Raw genomic sequence first — 19023 nt, 5'->3', positions numbered from 1 at the left:
CTCTCCCTCCCCCTTTTTTTTCCTATCAATGTATCATATCATATCATATATAAAATTGTATTTATATGCCTGTAATGTATCTTATTTTTGCAAATTTGTACCCGCTTGTACCTGTTTATTCCAAATGAATTAATCCCGAACCTATGCGTATGCCTATTCCTATCCCCACATATGTCCATTTAGAAATGAAAATTAAGCAACCAAAGGCAATTGCTAGTGGCCCATTTTGATTAAAATGTTATTTTTCTTCCTCTATTGTTGTTATTATTGTTATATTATTATATATATAAGTGACTTCAACAAGAGGAAAACGAAATATCTAAATTAACCTAAACCTCAATGATTAAATAAGCATGCTTGTATGATTAAATAAGTTGAAAGAAGTTCAAACTTCAAACACCCCATCGTCTCCTTATAATGTCCAACATGTTTAAATTCTTCCAAAAAATTGGTACTTTACCAAATAATAAAAGGGCAAACTGCTCATATTTCAACGTCTAGATCAAACTTTATCCGCTATAGCTTTTTCTTTTTGGGGATGTGATTTTTTTTTTCAGTATAAAAATTGAGAAAGGTCCTTTGTAAGCATTAAGAAAAATGAAAAAACAGAGTTTGTACCTTTTATAATTTTAAAACAATCATGTTTCAACTCTTTTTAAAAAAGTGAAGTCATCCAATACATTAGAATGTAACAACTACTTACTTAACCCTATATTTTATAGAAAAGTTTTCAAGTGTACCGTTGTATCGGTATTATAGTTATTTTTAACCGTTGATTTTAATTATATATATTATAATATTTTTTATAATTAAGATCAACGGTTAAAAATCAGTAAAATACCAGTATAACGTTACACTTAAAAATTTTTCTATCACTAGTCCACATTCAAACTATACTACTTAAATCTTCTATATGTAAGATTTAGGGGTATATATTCAAATTGGTCCCTACAAATTTTATGACAAATATTTTTGTTTTCAAAAAATTTTATTATGTTGAGATCTATAAATTTTATAAAAATAAGATATATAAATCATTTTATCACATTTTTAAAGACCTATTTATTTAAGTAAAAATGATGAATTTAACTAAAGTAAAAATTTATATGTAATTTTATAAAATTCAAAAACCTCAATCTAATAAAACTTTTTTAAAAATAAGGACGTTCGATATAAATTTTTTTAAGAACCTATTTAAATATATACTCTAGATTTAATATAAAGAGAATGTTATAAAAAAATAAAATTAAGTTAAAAAAGATTATTTTTTATAATAAAAATATAAAAAAATATGAACATTAAGTGTAATATACACTCTTCTAAAAAATTTAGTTATAATATTCGCTTCCTACTTAAAAATTTTCTTAAAGTTATTTTCGAGGTCATCCCATAAAAAAAAAAAAGAAAGCAGTTTAGACCACATCCATAAGTGGAGGAGACAAATTCATCCAACTTGGCAAGTTGTCATAAGACATAACTCATAAGTCGTGTAAGTAGTAAGTACAGTGTATTTGTCCTTCTTCACAACCACCACTACTATCTACACACACCTTCCCCTTCCACTTCCAAACTTTATAGAAGAACACAATTACACTATCTAGAAGATGGAAACTATTGATGACAAGATGATTTCAATACACAACACTTTAATTGAATTGAATTGAATGAGACGTTTCAACGAAAGTAATTAACCTTGCATAATGAAATAACTGGCCAAGAGGGAGTGCATGTGGTTTGAAATACCTACTACCTTCCATGGACCATGCTAGTATTCACATCAACTCATCAACTACAGTTATTTTTACCAATGGATTTCACTTTAAATAAAACAAAAAAATATCAAAATACATGATAAAAATTAAAATGGGAAATTAAGGCTTCACTTTCCCCTAACATGAACAAAATCCACCCTTGAAACTGAAATTGAAGTTGAAGTGTGAAGTTTAGGTGGTGATCATCAATTGGGGTGGTTAGCGGGTGAGTTTTGATCATGGATTCATGGTGGTTGGTGAACAGCATCATAATCATTACATCTTTCATAATTGTTCTCATGAGGATGATATCTTAATTAATGTTCAAATATCTTCATCACCGTTTATGATTATGGCAATGTATATCGTCATCCCTGTGATTGAAGATTCTACGGTGCTTGAATGGCCTCATATAATCTTCATCATCGTTATCTCCTCCTAATCTTTCAGACGAGCAACAACCTATATCGTCGTCCTGTCATGAAAAATTAATCACCAAATCAGTTATTTGTATAAAATAAATATTTATTTAATACAACCACTTTATAATAAGAATTAACAGAGCATATATTATGAAAAACTTACATCTTCATCAGAAATAGAAGAATGGTGGATGTTGTGATGATTATTATGTTGAAAGCGCTTCAAGTTGTTGAATCGAAAAGAAGAAGCAGTGTTGCTAGACATGTCTCCGTCATCGTAGCCATTAGTATTACCACCGCCGCCGGAAGCGGAAGACAAAGGCACCACCTGATTCTCCCCCTCCTCCTCCTCTGCTTCATATTCATCTTCCTCTTCCTCTTCCTCCTCTTCATCATCCTCAGATTCATCGTCTTCAGATTCATGATCATGAATGGCGGTGGTGATGGGAAGAGAAGAAGAAGAAGAGCAAGGATGGCAGAGAGAGGAGGTTACGGTGAGGGAGGGACCAGAAGCCTTCCAGGGAGTAGGGCGGTGGCAGTGGCGGCAGAGGAGCACTCTGACGTGCTTGGCGACAAGGAAGTTGGCGCCGTGAACGGTGCGATCGCAGTCCCAGCATAGCTTAGCCTGGTCTGACTCGCACAGCATCTGAGCCCTCTTTCCACACAGCGCGCACAAACACTCATTCCCTTCTTCCATTCCTTCTTTCTTTCTTTCTTTCTTTCTATTTCTTGTTACCAAATAACTAGCAACTACTATATATATGTATGTATAAATAATTAAATATAAATAGATAATTACAATTACAGTCACAATCACAACTGGATAGGCAAGTAGTTTTCTTTTTTTTTTTTCCTTTTTTTTTATTTGACGGGTAGGCAAGTAGTTAAATGTGTACTGTGTGTGGATTTAGAAACTGTGGGAATTCAGTTCTCTAAAACTATATTTTATTTGACTGTTCGCTGTGGTCCAAGGTTAAGACCCATTCTTGTTTCATTTCAACTTGCTTATCTTCTTATTCGGTAAAAAATTTGAAATCTTACGTTAAATTTAAAAAATAGATTAAATATATAAAACATAAAATTTTAATAAAATTTAAATTATAAAATTATTAGATTTAGTATAAATTTTTTAATATTAAAAAATTTTAAAAATTAAATCGAAATTCTAACTATTATACATATACATCAACATATATAATTATATAAAATTATTTTTTGAGTCTAATTTTATTTATTTTATGGTATTAAACATTTATTTTCTTTCTATATCTATCTACTATTTTATTGTTTTTTTACTGTTCTCTCGCTTTATCAAAATTATATAAAATTCTTTTAATGGAGTACAAAAAATAGGCTGAATAAAAAATAAATACATAATGTCTCTAAATATATATAAATCATTTTCTTGTTTGGTTATTATATCCTAGTGATTTCATGGTTGACACTTGACACTTGACACACTACTTAAATCATCCAACGCCACATTTTATTATAATAACATGCTGGTTTTTTATTGAAACAACTATCAGGGTTAAATAAAAGTTATAAATTAAGGCTCAAGATATTTCATTTTTTTATACAAAATATTTTTTATTAATAAAAATTCACGTACAATTATTTTCATGTAAAATTAATAATTGAAAATTATTAGATGATAATTTTATTTAAATCTGTTAAATTATATAATGTTTTGTAATTATTAACTTCAGATGAATATAATTTTACATGAGTATTTATTTTTTTATCTTGTATAAAATTAAAATATTAAAAAATGCAAAACAATTTCTCATCATCATTTATATAATAGTTTTAAAAAAATTGTAACTAATTAAAATTTTCTTTTTAAGAAGACATTAGTTTTCTTTTTTTTTTTGGTATACTTTTTCCTACGTGGTTGGTTTATATCTAGTGTCTGAGCCCACGCACGTGATAATCACCTGGGCAGAGACAATCTTTTATTTCCTAAATTAAGCCCACGTAAACATTCATATCATGTTATCATGTCTGTTCCTAATTTTATAATCTACTACTCACCACCTCATCTAATAAGATAGTAAATTTATTATTCATAAAAATTCCTACAGTTGTGGAATTGTTGATAACAAGCGGTTTTATAAAGTTCAAAAAATCCTTTAGAATATTTTTCTCTTAAAGAAATAAAATCCATGTACACAAGTAAAATTCTCTACACCACTTATTTTCTTTTTTCCTTTATTTAAATCAATTTTGGATATTCTAAATAGGTTATTATAATAATATGGCCATATATGGTATGTAAGGAAGCCCGAAGTTTGTGGGATGGTGCTTTGGTTACCTCCAAAGGGGTGAGAATGGACAACCATATATATTGTTAATAATTTTATTTGGTTTATTTTAGACTTTAGATTCACCACACAAATAGCTAAGCATTTATGATTTCATTGGATTGCATATTTCAAAGGGAAAAGCAATCTTTTTATGGGCTCATAGCAAACCACTCAAGATCTCACATGGGTTTGCGTCAAACGTGGCATCCAAATCTTGATCATTGCTTAGGTGGAGTTTTGAATACTACTAAGATCATGATATTTATATAAATCAATTATAATGTTACATTGTGATTTCAATGAGTGGATAGAAAGAAGAGACGGTGATGAGTGATTACTATGGTTCAATGAATTGAGACTTTCTTTTCTTTTCTTTTTTTATTTTTGGGAAGAGTTGTTGCATGTTACATGCTTTTGTCCCAGTTCTAATTTTTAGTAAAAAGCTACATATATCTTTTTATTAGAAACAGAATTTTATTCAAATATTTAAAATTTTGTAAAGAATATAATTTAATTATTTAACTATTACAATCTTTATTTATAACGCATAATTTGATTATAATATTATTAATTAAGAAAAAAAATACTTATGATTCTAATTTGAGCTCCACGTATTGTTAACCCATTGCATTTCCAAGTTCCAACCCTAGGAGCAATCCAATAATTTTGTGATCCACATTAATTTGTCCCATTCATCTAAAAACTATGGGCCAACTCCCACTGTTACCAACCATGGATTGCAAAAACCAGATGATGAGTCATAGGGTCCTGAATTCTTACTCCTTAAATCTACATTATTATATTCTACTATTCTTATCACTTGCTACAATAGCCTTAATGTAATTTGTAGTTTGTACGATGGAAAATAATCCATGATTATGTTATGTGGATATCAAAATCGTTATTAAAATTAGTTATTAATATAAAATATAAATATATATTAAAAATAAATTAAATTATATATGTATTTATATATAAATAATATTTTTAAAACAAAATTAGGATATGTCATATGTGTTTAGATTTTTTAGATTATTTGAATATAAATAAATCCTCTCATGATTAGTATATTCTCATAAATTTGCATTCTTATTTTATATTTTTTTATTATTAATTATTTAGTTATCTTAAAATTTAAAAAGGATAAAAGAGTAAAAATAATAATGATAAAGATATAAAACTTTGTTGCATTTATTTTGATAGTATTATTAGGGAGACAACATAAATTACTAGTAATCAACGAATACAAAAATTTCGTACATCTATAATTTTAAAAAAGAGAAAGTAAAAGAAATTAATTTTTAATTTTAAAAATTACAATTTTTTAAAGGATTTAAAATTTAAAATTTAAAATAAATAAAATAAATTAAAAAAATTAACTGATATTTATTAAAAGCATTAGCTCTCTAATATTATTCATTTAAAATTACATATTTAAAATTTATGCGTTAGTTGATTATTTTTTTTTAAATCATATTTATCCATATTTTAAAGATAGGAGGATTTTTTAAGTAATATTTTATTTAAAATTTAGCGAAAGTCAACCTAATAAGTGTAATCTCTTGGTAGTTTTTTTATGATACTGTCAAAGAAGATTGCGAGAAGGATATTAAGTTGAGAAAGGATTTAACGCTCTAATAATGTTTCGATTATTAAATAGTTTTAGTAATAAAATATATTTTTTATTTTTTAATAATTATTAAATAATTTTTATTTATTTTTATTATAAATTAATTTTTATTTATTATTTAATTATAAAATTTATTTTTTATTTTATTATTTATATATTTTATTTTTAAAAATTTATCTTTAAATTTTTTAATTTTATTTTAATTTAGATATTCTAATTTTATTTTTTTAATACTAAGATTAATAATTGATTTATAATCTATTATTAATTTATTTTTTAACTATCTAATTCTATAATTGTGATTGTTTATCAATTTTTATTATAAATTTTTTATTATTTTTTATTCATCGTTTATCCATCTATTTAATTATTAATTTTTATTCATCGTTATACGATCTTCATAGTTGCAGAAATTATAATTTGTAGAGATCTAATTGATTTTTTCATTATAGTAATTGATTGGTTCGTAGAAGAATTTTTTTATCTTATATTATTTATAAAACAATCAATTGTTTTGATTCGAAAATTGATTATCCGGGAAGATCACGCATTTTGTGATTCATCCGGTCTCTGTCATTTATCGAGTTTCTCAGCATATCGGTGCTCCTTCATTGCGATTTTCTCCTCCTTCTTTCTCTTGTGCACAATTTTCACTATCTCTTTCTCATAGCATAGCTAAACCCTATGCAAGATTTCACATATGTTTATTTCCCTTATTGTTTCGTATTTTTCTTTCTTTGCCAACAATTATGAAGAAGAAACTAGAAGAAAAGAACAATGGTGCACGAAGAAAATCTCATATCCTAATCTATTCAAGATGTGATGTTAATGATTTGACGAACTGAGAGAGAGAGAAAGAGTGAAAGTTGAGAGAGGGGGAGAGAAAATTGTTTTTCTAGTTTTGATCATTTTCAATGAATGAAGAAACAGAAAAATAAAAAATCTTATGTACTCTTTATATACTTTTACTATAATTAATTACCATCAACATTAAACTAATAAAAAATAATCTAGATAACACCCTCCCGCAAGCTAGAATTGTATAAATCTAACAATCCTAACTTGAAAACATTAGTAAGAAAAAGACCCGGTGACAGTGGTAAGAAAATCAGCAAGTTGATCTTTAGAATGAACTAGTATAAGATGAATAAGACCAGACAAATAATTTTCACAAATAATGTGGCAGTCCACTTCAATGTGTTTGGTTCTTTCGTGAAAGATAGGATTATTGGCAATATGAATGGCTGACTGGTTGTCACAGAATAGAGTGATAGACTTTTGAAGCGGCAACCAATAAAATTCATTAAGAAAGATAACCAACTAGCTTCACAAGTGGCAACGACAAGAGGCCTATATTCAACTTTTGTAGAGGATTTGGCAACTGTGGTTTGCTTCTACTCTTCCAGCTAACGAGAGATTTCTCATGCATGAAGCAATAACAGGAAATAGATCGACGAGTATCGGCACATGTAGCCCAGTCAGTATCGGTAAATCCAGTGAGATGCATATTAGAAGTAGAGTAGAAGAATAGACCAGTTGTAAGTCTGCCTTTTAAATATCAGAATACGCAAAAAGCAACCTGTAGGTGAGAAGTAGTTGCACAGTCCAACAATTGGCTCAAACGTCCCACAGCATAAGAGATATTGAGTCTAGTATTTGTGAGTCGGCCGGTGAGCTGTCTATAAGTAGTGTTGTCCGCTAAAATGGTACCTGACTCCTTCAAAAATTTCTGACTATGATCAAATGGAGTGGATAGAGACTTTCAATCTAGATAACCAAAATTCTTGAGAAGGTCCATGGCGTATTTTCGCTGATAAATGTGAATTCCAAAATTGGAGCGTGCTATTTCCATTCCCAAGAAGTACTTGAGATCTTCAAGATCTTTTATTTTGAATTTGTCATCCAAAATTTGCTTGATGGAATTAATTTCGCTAATGTCATCCCCGGTTAAAACCAAGTCATCAACATATACTAGAATGGCAGTGAAGCTTTCAGATTGTTTCTTGATGAAAAGGGAATGATCATGAAAAAAATTGCTTATAACCAGCATCAACAAGAGTCTGAGTGAGTTTAATGTTCCATTATTTGCTTGCTTGTTTAAGTCCATATAGAGACTTTTGTAATTTACAAACCAAACCTGGTTGTGACACAACCAAACTGGGTGGTATCCTCATATAAACTTCCTTGTCCAAATCTCTGTGAAGGAAGACAGTATTGACGTCTAGCTGTTTCAAATGCCATTTCTTTATCGATGCTAATGCTAACATTACTTGTAGAGTAGTCATTTTGACAACTAGACTAAAAGTTGTTCTTATCTGTCTATTTGTTCATCCTCTTTGTAGCTTTATTGAGATAAGAATGAGTGACATCTGCTTGTTCTTCCCATGACTTAATCATATGATAAGCTCCAGGACTCTTTCCTGAGTAAGAGGAAGAAAGAGAATATGGTGTAAGCGGCTGTTGTCTAGTCACAATCTCAAATGGACTCTTCCTTGTGGACTCGCTTCTTTGCAAATTATTTGAGAACTGAGCAATGTCCAGAAGGTTTGTCTAATTTTTCTGATTAGTGCTTACAAAATGCCTCAAGTAACACTCGAGTAAGGCATTCACTCTCCAGTTTGAGGATGAAAACTCATTGAAAAATGAAGTTCCGATCCAAGGAGTTTGAATAGCTCAATCCATAATCTCCCTGTAAAGTATGGATCTTGATCATTAATGATGCTCTAAGACAATCCCCAATATTTCAATACATTCTTAAAGAATAGTTGAGTTGCTTTCATTGTAGTGCAATCAGTAGGGGCAGGTATAAATGTGGCATACTTAGAAAATCGATCCACTACCACAAGGATAGATCCAAAGCCCTCGAACTTTGGTAAGACAGAAATAAAATCTAGAGAGACACTTTTCCACGGTCGTTCTGGCAGAGGCAAAGGTTCCAACAATCCACTTGGTGCCTTATTTTTAATCTTATCTTGTTGGCACACAAGACAAGTTTTCACATAACTCTCCACTTCATCCCTTATTTGAGGTCAATATAATAGGAAGATTCAATGAGTGCCAAGGTTCTTCGTTGACCTTGGTGACCAGCCCACTTAGTGTTGTGGCATTCTCTCACTAACTTGCTTCTTAGATTTTCCTACTTAGGGATGCATAGTCTTCTCCCTTTGGTATACAGAAGGTTATTTTCTAGCCAAAATTTTTTTGTCTTACCTTCTCAAGCTAACTTGGCTAATGGATCATGATGTAGCCCTTTTTGATGATGCATATAATATCTCCCTCGACAGTGGAAATAGCTGCCAACTCAGTCTTCGATGGACGGATGAATCCATCATCTAACAGATCTTTGAGTTGCTTCTTCAACTCCTTAAGTTCTAGCGATGCCATCCATATGGCGTTGAGGTAGGCGACTTCGCTCCTAGCTATAATTCAATCTTGTGATCCACCTTTCTCTTAAGTGGTAGTTGCTTTGACAACTCAGGAGGCATCACATCTTTATTTTCTTAAAACACTTTCTTGATTTTTGGAGGAACGTTGGTGTGCAGAATTAAACTTCACACAACTAAACTAGCAAGTGCATTGGGTCGTCCAAGTAATACCTGAGGTGAGTCAGGGTCGATTCCACAAAGATTGTCGGCTTGGATCAAACAGTGGTTATTTTTTAAATCTTAGTCAGGCGGATAGAAATTTTTTTTAGTTGTTTAAGCGCATAAAAGTAAAATAAAGATAACGTTACTCAGTGGTTGTGAATTCAATGGCAAGAAGATGGTTAAAACTTCAGAGATGCTTTGTTCTTCTGGATCAATCCTTTCTTATTGTCTACTCCAACTATGAATCAATGTCGGTTGAGAGGCCGCCAATCTTCCTCTAGGCTAAACACCAGGTTTAGTGCGCATCCAGTCTGAATGAGGGTGAAGCTCCTGCAGTTCATTCCCTTGGTGATCCTACTCAAAATACCACAGACAAGGTCGAATCTTTTGGATCGGAGAATGTTGTGCCTTGGTTCTAGCTTTTACCACAAAGACCCTAATCTCCCCATACCTCGGCTGAACTGATGTCTCGAGAAGTCCCCAACGAAGTCGTGGATTAGCCGTCTAAGAGATGTATAATCAAGCTAGTGGTTCAGCAATATCCGATGAAAGACGCTCACTGAACCCATGTAGATTAGAGATAACTTGTGACGGTTCAACTCATTCATAAGGTTGAAGAACGAAGATACATCTTAAAATAAAATCAAACACTAATTGAGATAGAACAGTAATACTTTTATTAATTCATAAAACTTAGCAAAGCTCCTAACATTAACCTAGGAGGTTTAGTGGCTCATACAGTACAATGTAAAATGTGAAAAAGGTGGAAGAAGATCCTAAACAAGGGTGATCTTCTCCTATATATACTAACCTTATGACTAAGGATTACAGAAATATGATAAACTAGTCTATTAGTGCGAAAATCTACTTATGGGGCCCACTTGGTGAGTGTTTGGGCTGAGAAAAAGAGTAATCCACGTGCCAGGACTCCTTAGGGGCGTTGAACGCTGGCTAGGAGCCCCCTTTTGGGCATTGGACGCTGGTCACCTCCTTGTGGGGGTTGGATGCCAGAATAGGGTTGGTGGATGGCGTTGAACGCCAGTTTTTGGCCTTCAATTCTGAAGCAAAGTATGAACTATTATATATCTCTGGAAAACCCTAGATGTTAGCTTTCCATAGCCGTTAAGAGATTGCCATTTAGGCTTGTGTAGCTCCAGAAAATCTCCTTCGAGTGCACAGAGGTCAGATTCTAACAGCATCTGCAGTGCTTTATCTGTCTCTGAAACAGACTTATGCTCCAACTCCTCAATTTCAACAAAAAAATACCTGAAATCGCACAAAAACACACAAACTAAAAGTAGAATCCAAAATGTGAATTTTTCACTAAAACTTATGAAAAATTAATAAAACTTAAATAAAACATAACAAAAACTATATGAAAATGATGTCAAAAAGCGTATAAAATATCCGCTCATCAAAAGTCTTCTCTTTCAGGTGTTAACTCTTGTAATAGAGCTAAATATGTAATTTGTTTCTTCTTGAACCCTTTCGTGGATTGCATAGCAAAGAACATCGGTGGTCCTTCAACTTTAGAGATTGTAGGGACCATGCATTGAGACCCTTTCTCCATGACACATACTATGTCGTAGTATATTATAGGTATTATATTTGCATTCCTTTGCAAATCGAACTTGATGACTAATCATTTATGGGTGCTACTGAGAAATCCACAAGTCCCATCCAAGAACCAAGACTCATCTCAACCCTTTTTGCTATTCCCTTAAGAGGTTCACCCTTGGTATTCATGGATTTAAACTAGCCATTCTTTTTAGTGATATTCAACCTAAGACTCTTTGCTTCATCAGGCGTGAAGAAGTTATGTGTAACACCAGTGTCGATCATATCCATGACGGATTTTTCATTGATAAAAGTTTTGACATACATCAAGCCTTTCTTTTCTATAGAGCTTGCCTCTTTGCCATTTACAGTATTCATCAGTTGGACAGATCCAACACATTCAGTCACCTACGATTTAGTCTCTCATTCTTCGGCGATGGATACCAAAGTCCCTAACTTGGGATAGTCCTTCATTTGGTGTGATTCTTTGCACACGAAGCATTATCCTTTTAGCACGAAGGCCTTCTTCTTTTCCTCGTACTCTTTCTTTGAAGAGTACTTCCCTTTCTTGTTGGTTGAGAAACTCTTTCCCTTGTCTCTCCCACTTTTAGTAGAGCTAGGCTTGAAGGAATACTTGGGTTCAGAATCTCCTCGATGATACTCAGTGAGTGATTTGGCCATCAAAATGGCTTCATCGACATCCTTAATATTTTTTCTTTGTAATTCTTGCTTTGGCCAAGTTTGGAGTCCATCAATGAAGAAGAACATTGCATCCTCTGATGCTAAGTTGAAAATTTGAAGCGTGAGAATAGTGAACTTTTTTATGTAGTTGCTAATCATACTCTTGTGTTTCAACTCCCTCAACTTCTTTCTTACTTCATAGACCACATTTTAAGGGAAGAATTATCTTTTTAACTTTCTTTTAAAATCTTCTCATGTGGTTATGTTACAAGTACCATTTTTTATGTCTACTCATTTTTTTCTCCACCACAAAGTAGCATTATCAGAAAAGTAGAGAAGTGCAATGCGTACATTTATTGCTTCTTCAACCACCCATTGACCTTCGAAGTACCTCTCAATTTTCCATAAGTTCTCCACCTCTCGAGCGTCCCTCACGCCCTTGAACTCCTTTGACTTTGGGAGATTAATCATTGTCGTCTCCCTTATAATAGTTGGTCGGAGATCTCGCCTCCTCAAATCAAACTCAAACCTTCTCAAATAGTTTCAAATAATTCTCAAACTTCTCTTATATTTGGACCATGATTTCTTTAAAAGCATTTAGTTCTCCCAACACACGAATCTACACTACAACATTTTTGGCCTAAGGTAACCCTTATTCGAAGCAACATTTAACAAAAGTTGTCTTAAATAGGCAAAGACAACATTTTTTACGAATTGCTTTTGAGTAAGGCAAAAATAACAAAATTTTTAACTATCCATAAAAAGAATTGTCTTTGATATCCAAAACAACATTTACAAAATGTTACAAAATAAAAACTTTAAGACAACATTTTTAAATAAAAATACAACATTTTATAAGAGTTGTCAAAAAATTAAACAAATAACATTTAAAAAAAGTTGCCTAAAATTAATTTTTGTTAAAAATAAAAAAAATTTTTTTAATTATATTCCCACCAATTATTTTTTCAATAAAAAATAACTTAAACACAAAAATATAAATGTGCTTCAGAGGTTCATTTCACCAACACACAGACACGAGCCCTAAGCCTTTCTCCCCTGCAACGGACGCACCCACCGTACCCTTTCTCCCCTTCCTAACGGCGACAGCAGGTCAGAAACGTTCAATTGCCGGTGCACTCCTCCACGTATGATGACGGCGCGCTGCTATCCTCGACCGGCGATGGTGCGGTGCTCTCCACAAGCCCTAACATAGCCACTGCAACAACTCACAGACACTTTCTCTCCTTCCTAACGGTGACAACAGTGCTCAATCGCGGTGTACTCCTCCACGTACGGTGACGGCGCGGTCCTCAATCGCGAGAAACCCCTCTCCCTTCTCTTCTCCTTGTTCTTCCTCTGTTCCTCCGTTTCCAGGTATTTGAGAAAACTGATTTTGATGTTCTTTGAATTAATTCATTACAGTTTAGTTAGATTATAATTTTTTATTAGTAAATTATTTTTCTGGTCTCTGATTTGCTGGTTTGTGATTTTGCTGTTCTACAGATTATTATTGTTGTGTATAAAAGTTTGTTATTTATATATAAGAGCAAATAAAAATAATAATATAGAGTGATATAGAGATTATTGAACTGAGATGCTAAAAGCCTTCGCAAACATTGTAAACAATCTTGCTGTATATGGCAACACACAAAGAATTGCTAATCAGAGAGAATATTTAGGATTAAATAGCACAGAATGTCAGAATAATTTTGAAGTTTCTTTACACAGGCGTTCATATTCTTATGGTAATTAAAATATAAAATCCATTCTATCTTGTCTTGTTTTGATAGGATATTCTCACGCTTCATCTAAATTATTATTTGGATAAAAATCATAATCAGCATTGATTTACATTATTTTTATTGTTCTATTAGACTATTACCATTATTTATTACTGCAATAGAGTACTTAAAAAAAAATCAGAACCTAGTTAATGCTCTTGTCTCAATTGGATACACTCTTGATTATATGTTCTGCATTTTTTATTTTGCATTCATATAATTTTGGGAGTTGATTGACAAATTTTCTGTATACTTTTATGTGTGAAGACCATGAGATTTGAGGCTCAGTAGGGTTATGTAATTGTATGCTTGACTCATTGAAAGGAATATAATTTAGATGCCATAGTATCATTTTCTTATTGTTATGTTTCTAGAGTCGAGCAAAAAATTGAATTCATTATTTTTATTTATTTTTTGTTTAAGGGAGTACTTTACCTTTATAGATGTTAGAAAATAAGTTTATAAAACTCTGTATTTATTTGAGTTAGCTATCATGTTGTGCTTGAAAGTATCATGTTATGCTGAGGAAACTATTTTGTTGAGACACCATTTTATGTTTGAACAAGTTCTTTAATAATTTTCTTCATTTAAAAGTTTAGAATTCTCTACTCTATTACTTTTTATTTCTCCTCAACTTTATTTATTTACTATAATTTTATTTGAGTTTTAGTTTTTTTTAATTTAATTTTTTTCCTTACCAAAATCTGAGAATTAGACGAATAATTCTAAACGAAATTGAATGAACCTTGAAAGAGATTTAGTTTATAGCGTTGTCAAACAAGGTTTATAATTCGGAGGGACAAGGTTTAATTGTTATACTTAGGAGTACTAAACCTCCTTAGGATACTACTGAAAGAAAGTTTTGGTGATCTAATTTTGCTAATTAATTCTTTTTTATTTAGTCCTCTTCTTGATGGAACTTTTCACTTGCATTTTATTCTGTTTTTGGATTTGAAGAGTCAAAGAAAGGCTTTGTACCAATATCTCCTTAGGATATTATTTTATTTTTATTTATTTGTGATCGCTTTGTTTTCTTTAATGATGGTTCAGGTCTTCATCCTCGGGACATTCGAAGTGTGGATCCATCTTTGTTTTCGACGAATTTGGTACCCTCTTTGCTGGTATAGTTTCTTTTGTTTGCATCCTCACTATTTAGTAATACTTCGTGGTGTATGTTTATGCAACCATTCAAGTTTCATGAAGATGTCACGGAGTGCTCTGTCCTCCATGATGTTATAATTTGTAAAGTTTACATGGCTTTGCTGCATTGTCTGCTTTTATCAAATAATCAAGGATGGTAGCCTTATAGAACTTGCCTTTTATATCAATTAATTTTCAGCTTCTTTGTCTTGAATTAGGTTTATGAGCATATGATACTTCTAAATCTGGGCTCCCTTCAAGCAATAGCAATGAAAGATTGTGTACTTATATTTGAATATAATCGGTAATGTCTTAATTCCAAATTAATACATTATGGTTACATCACTGTCATCATTTCATGGATAAAGTTATTTGAGTGGACTAAAGCCAAACTTCTGCCTCTGTTGATATTTACTAGTAAAGGAGGGCAAGCTTTTCTGGAGTCATTGTTGCCCAGGTTGAACCCCAAGAACTGTAACGGAGGGCCATCAATGCCATTTGAACTCGAGGTTTGTCTAAAATTTACTACTTTCATTTAACATACTTACATACATAGTACTGATTACTGAATAGGATAAGGAGAAAAACCAAAACTGAACGGTTGGAGAAATTTTAGAATTATAGCTCAGTAGATCTTTATGGCCATAGTTTTTGAAAAGGTAAAAATAAGTTTCGTACTATAGTGGATGTTTGTGTACACAAAGTATATAGATTGGAGAACTTAACCATTTCTTGGCTCTTCAACAGTGATTGTCTCTCCTAAGAGTTTTCTTTTGATTTCTTTTATGTTACTGAGGCATCCATTTGTGGTGACACTGTAAACAAGCGGCTGTGAACTGCCATCCATTAAACTATTAGACAAATCACATACATGGAGCCTTCCCACTAAACTATAAACAATTTACACCCCAGTACAAAATAGATGGAAATCCTCTATTTTATATCCTATAATCTTCGAGGATTTCTTAGTTTCCTTATTAGAGGGATATTTAATAAATGTATTCATATTTTTCTTAAACATGTTAATATTTTAAGAATCTGGACCAATCTCTATTGACTCATATACCGAATCATGATTAGGTATATGTGTGCTAAATTATTGTAACACTTGAGTATACTTGTTATTGTTAAGCTGATGTTTTGACTATATTTTTTTTGTCCGTTTAGATTTGGCTACAACTTGCTTATAGTTGGATGAGGTTTTCTGAAGAGATAAAGGCGATTCTTGGCACAACAGTGAAGCACAAAGTCCTTTTGGTTTCAAATGAACTATTTTTTTTGTTCAAGTTCATCATGAGAAAAACATGTATTTTATTTGCTTATGTTAAATTTTTATTTGACTTGGTAATGCAGCAAATATGTTCATTGGTACTTGGAACACCTTTCTATATACATGCAATATATATTATTAGCCTATTCTCCCTATATTGAATAAATTGAATTTAAATATTTAAATATTATTAGTGTGTGCTATATATCCTTCAATTGTCATTAACAAAGGTAAAAAAATATATTGCTTTAGATATAAAAAAAGAGAATCTAACAAAAACTCAATAAGGTGTTGCTTTCGGTATTAGAAAAAGACAACTGCATATAAACTTAGGTAAGTGTTGTTTTAGGTCTATGAAAAAGGCAACTTAAAAAAATTTTTGGATAAGTGTTGCTTTAGGTATACGAAGAAGGCAATTTAAAAAAACCTGGACAAGTGTTGCTTTATGTATTAGAAAATACAACTCGTAAAAAGTGTTGTCATAAAGTCTTGTCTAAAGCGTTGTGTTTGGGTCCTCTAAGGCAACCCTTATGAGGGGTTGCTTTTTTTGTAGAAAATGCAACGCTTTTTGAAGGTTGCCATAAAAAGGGTTCCCTTTGATACACAAAAGCGTTGCCTTAGACCAAAGGTAACGGCCGTATAGCCAACCCCCCAAAAAGCGTTGCGTTTTGTCGGAAAGTGTTGCCTTTGATCAAAGGCAACATTTTTCCTTATTATAGGCAACGTTTTTAAAGGGTTGCTTTAGCCCGAATTTGTTGTAGTGCTAGAGATTCTCCTTGTTGTGTTCTATCTTTTGGAAGTGCTTATCCATAGTAGATAGAATATTCTCCAATGTAAAAACTCTCTTTTCTAAAAAGTTAGAGCCCTTACCTCAAGGCTCACTTGAAGAACGGGTCTTCTTACCTCCCTATTGAGAAGGAATAGCATCCACTCTCCTTTGAGACTCAACATGCTCCATTGTTACACTAGAAGTCATACCTATAAACCACTTGTGCTCTCTCTCTCCAATATTGCTCTGATGCCAAATTGTCACGGCCTTGGACACACTCCAATGCTACCGTACCGGCACTCAGACTTACTCAACTCCTTGAGTTAAGACCAAATCAGCCTAACCCTCAATACTTGCAAGAAAGTTAAGAACACAAGAGAATACAAGAGAAATAAAGTTTTAGTAGAAAGAACACTTTATTACTCAAGTATTTGTTACAAATAACTCACACACACAAGCTCTAACTTTTACCCTTATTTATAGTCATTCACCTCTTCAATGGATGGTTAGAATTAAATCTAATCAACGGTCTAGATTGAGCATCCAGAACTTTCACTACAAATATCTATCCTATCACATTTTTCTAAATATTTTTAGATTATTCTATACTACTCTTCATATTTTTATAGACATCCACACTTTTTTATAATCCTCTATGACCATCCAAATTTTTTTTAAAATTTTTTAGAATATTTTAAAATTTTTTAAAATATTTTAAAATATTACAAAATTATCTAAAACATTCTTAAACATTCAAAAAATTATAAAAATATTATTAATTTTAACCTTCTAAAATTTACGATAAAAACGTATCAAAATAGTCTTGAACCATTTTTGTACAGACAAATTAGTATAAAACAAATTGGTTTCTAATTTGATGATTCTTTTTTTCCATGTGAAGAGTCAATTTGACATATTACTCTTATAATGTATAATAATAATATTTGTGTTATATGGAGATCTTCCAAAATGCAAGATATAGATAGATCTACTAGATTTTTATAAATAAAATAAATATCATATTTATCACGATATATATTAATAGAGATATTTATATTTTTATAATTTTGTTTCTGGTCTTATTTACACGCTTATCAATTGGATTGAATTCAATTAAAGAAAAATAAAATATTATTTTAGTCTCAATATTTGGCATGATTATTTTAATTTTTAATATTTTAATTATTTTATTTTTATTTTAAAACGTTTAAAATAATATTGATATTATTTTATTATTAAATTTTTTATTAATACTTAATAAAATTAATATACTATTAATAATATTCTTATTAAACTATGTTTGTTTAAATTCTATTTTTTACTCTTTTTTTTTAATTTCTCTTGGAGAACTTAATAATGTAAAATAAAAAAGAAGAATAAAATAGGAGAATGAGAATTAGACTTGTTAAAAGGATAAAAGTAAAAAAAGGAGGTTGGATAAACATAACTTTAACAAAAAAGTTATTAACATTACATTAATTCTGTTAATTGTTAATGAAAATTTGATGATGGAATAATATTAATGTTATTTTAAATGTTTTGAAATAAAAATAGGACGATTATAATGTTAGAAACTAAAACAGAATTTACTCCAAATGTTGAGATCAAAATAATATTTTATCTTTAAAAAAATCAAACTAATACAATATTATATTTTTTTTAATTGTCCACGATATTTTTCAACCCGATAAATTAATAATTAATCTATCCCAAATTAAAATTTTATTTAAAAATTTATTATTGGCCAATAACTTATAAATTACTACATATAAAAGATAGTGTTCAAATTCTGATATTTGTTTGAGTGGACTATTAGACTAATCTAAAATACCATAATATTCATGTGTTGATCCAACAAAGGCGAAGGACAAGCATAGAGGGCTAAAAACCAGATACAAAAAATGGGCCTCTGTGCGAACATTCCATGATAATATCATTATTTATGGGAGTCACAGCCACCACCATAGGCATTATACGCTGCACACTCCACCAACCAAGTTTCCAAGTCACACTAATAACAAGTCCAACAAAATAATACCTAATAATAAATGCAAATGGGCCTTATTGTTGAGGCTCTTCATCATTAGCTGAATCCAAAGGCCTAAAAGTGTTCACAATTCTCGATAGCA

General features: G+C 31.2%; 2 protein-coding genes across 2 annotated transcripts; one reads left to right on the top strand and one right to left on the bottom strand.

Annotated features, from left to right (window-relative positions):
* Window positions 1-1629: 1629 nt before the first annotated feature.
* Window positions 1630-4255, bottom strand: LOC112707333 (uncharacterized). The gene is made up of 2 exons (XM_025759019.2): window positions 2337-4255; window positions 1630-2226 (listed from the first exon to the last, which is right to left on the bottom strand). Exons 1-2 carry the CDS (start codon window positions 2868-2870, stop codon window positions 2089-2091), a joined length of 672 nt encoding a protein of 223 aa, XP_025614804.1. The 5' UTR covers window positions 2871-4255; the 3' UTR covers window positions 1630-2088.
* An 8891-nt stretch (window positions 4256-13146) lies between these two features.
* Window positions 13147-16310, top strand: LOC112707332 (uncharacterized). Its single transcript, XM_025759018.3, has 5 exons — window positions 13147-13308; window positions 14766-14836; window positions 15074-15159; window positions 15274-15364; window positions 16023-16310. Exons 3-5 carry the CDS (start codon window positions 15086-15088, stop codon window positions 16284-16286), a joined length of 429 nt encoding a protein of 142 aa, XP_025614803.1. The 5' UTR covers window positions 13147-13308; window positions 14766-14836; window positions 15074-15085; the 3' UTR covers window positions 16287-16310.
* The last annotated feature ends 2713 nt before the right edge of the window (window positions 16311-19023 follow it).

This window comes from Arachis hypogaea, chromosome 8, assembly GCF_003086295.3.
Source record: "Arachis hypogaea cultivar Tifrunner chromosome 8, arahy.Tifrunner.gnm2.J5K5, whole genome shotgun sequence".
Taxonomy (NCBI): domain Eukaryota; kingdom Viridiplantae; phylum Streptophyta; class Magnoliopsida; order Fabales; family Fabaceae; genus Arachis; species Arachis hypogaea.
Note: the sequence above shows the minus strand (reverse complement) of the source record. Positions and strands in the feature narration are given on the sequence as shown.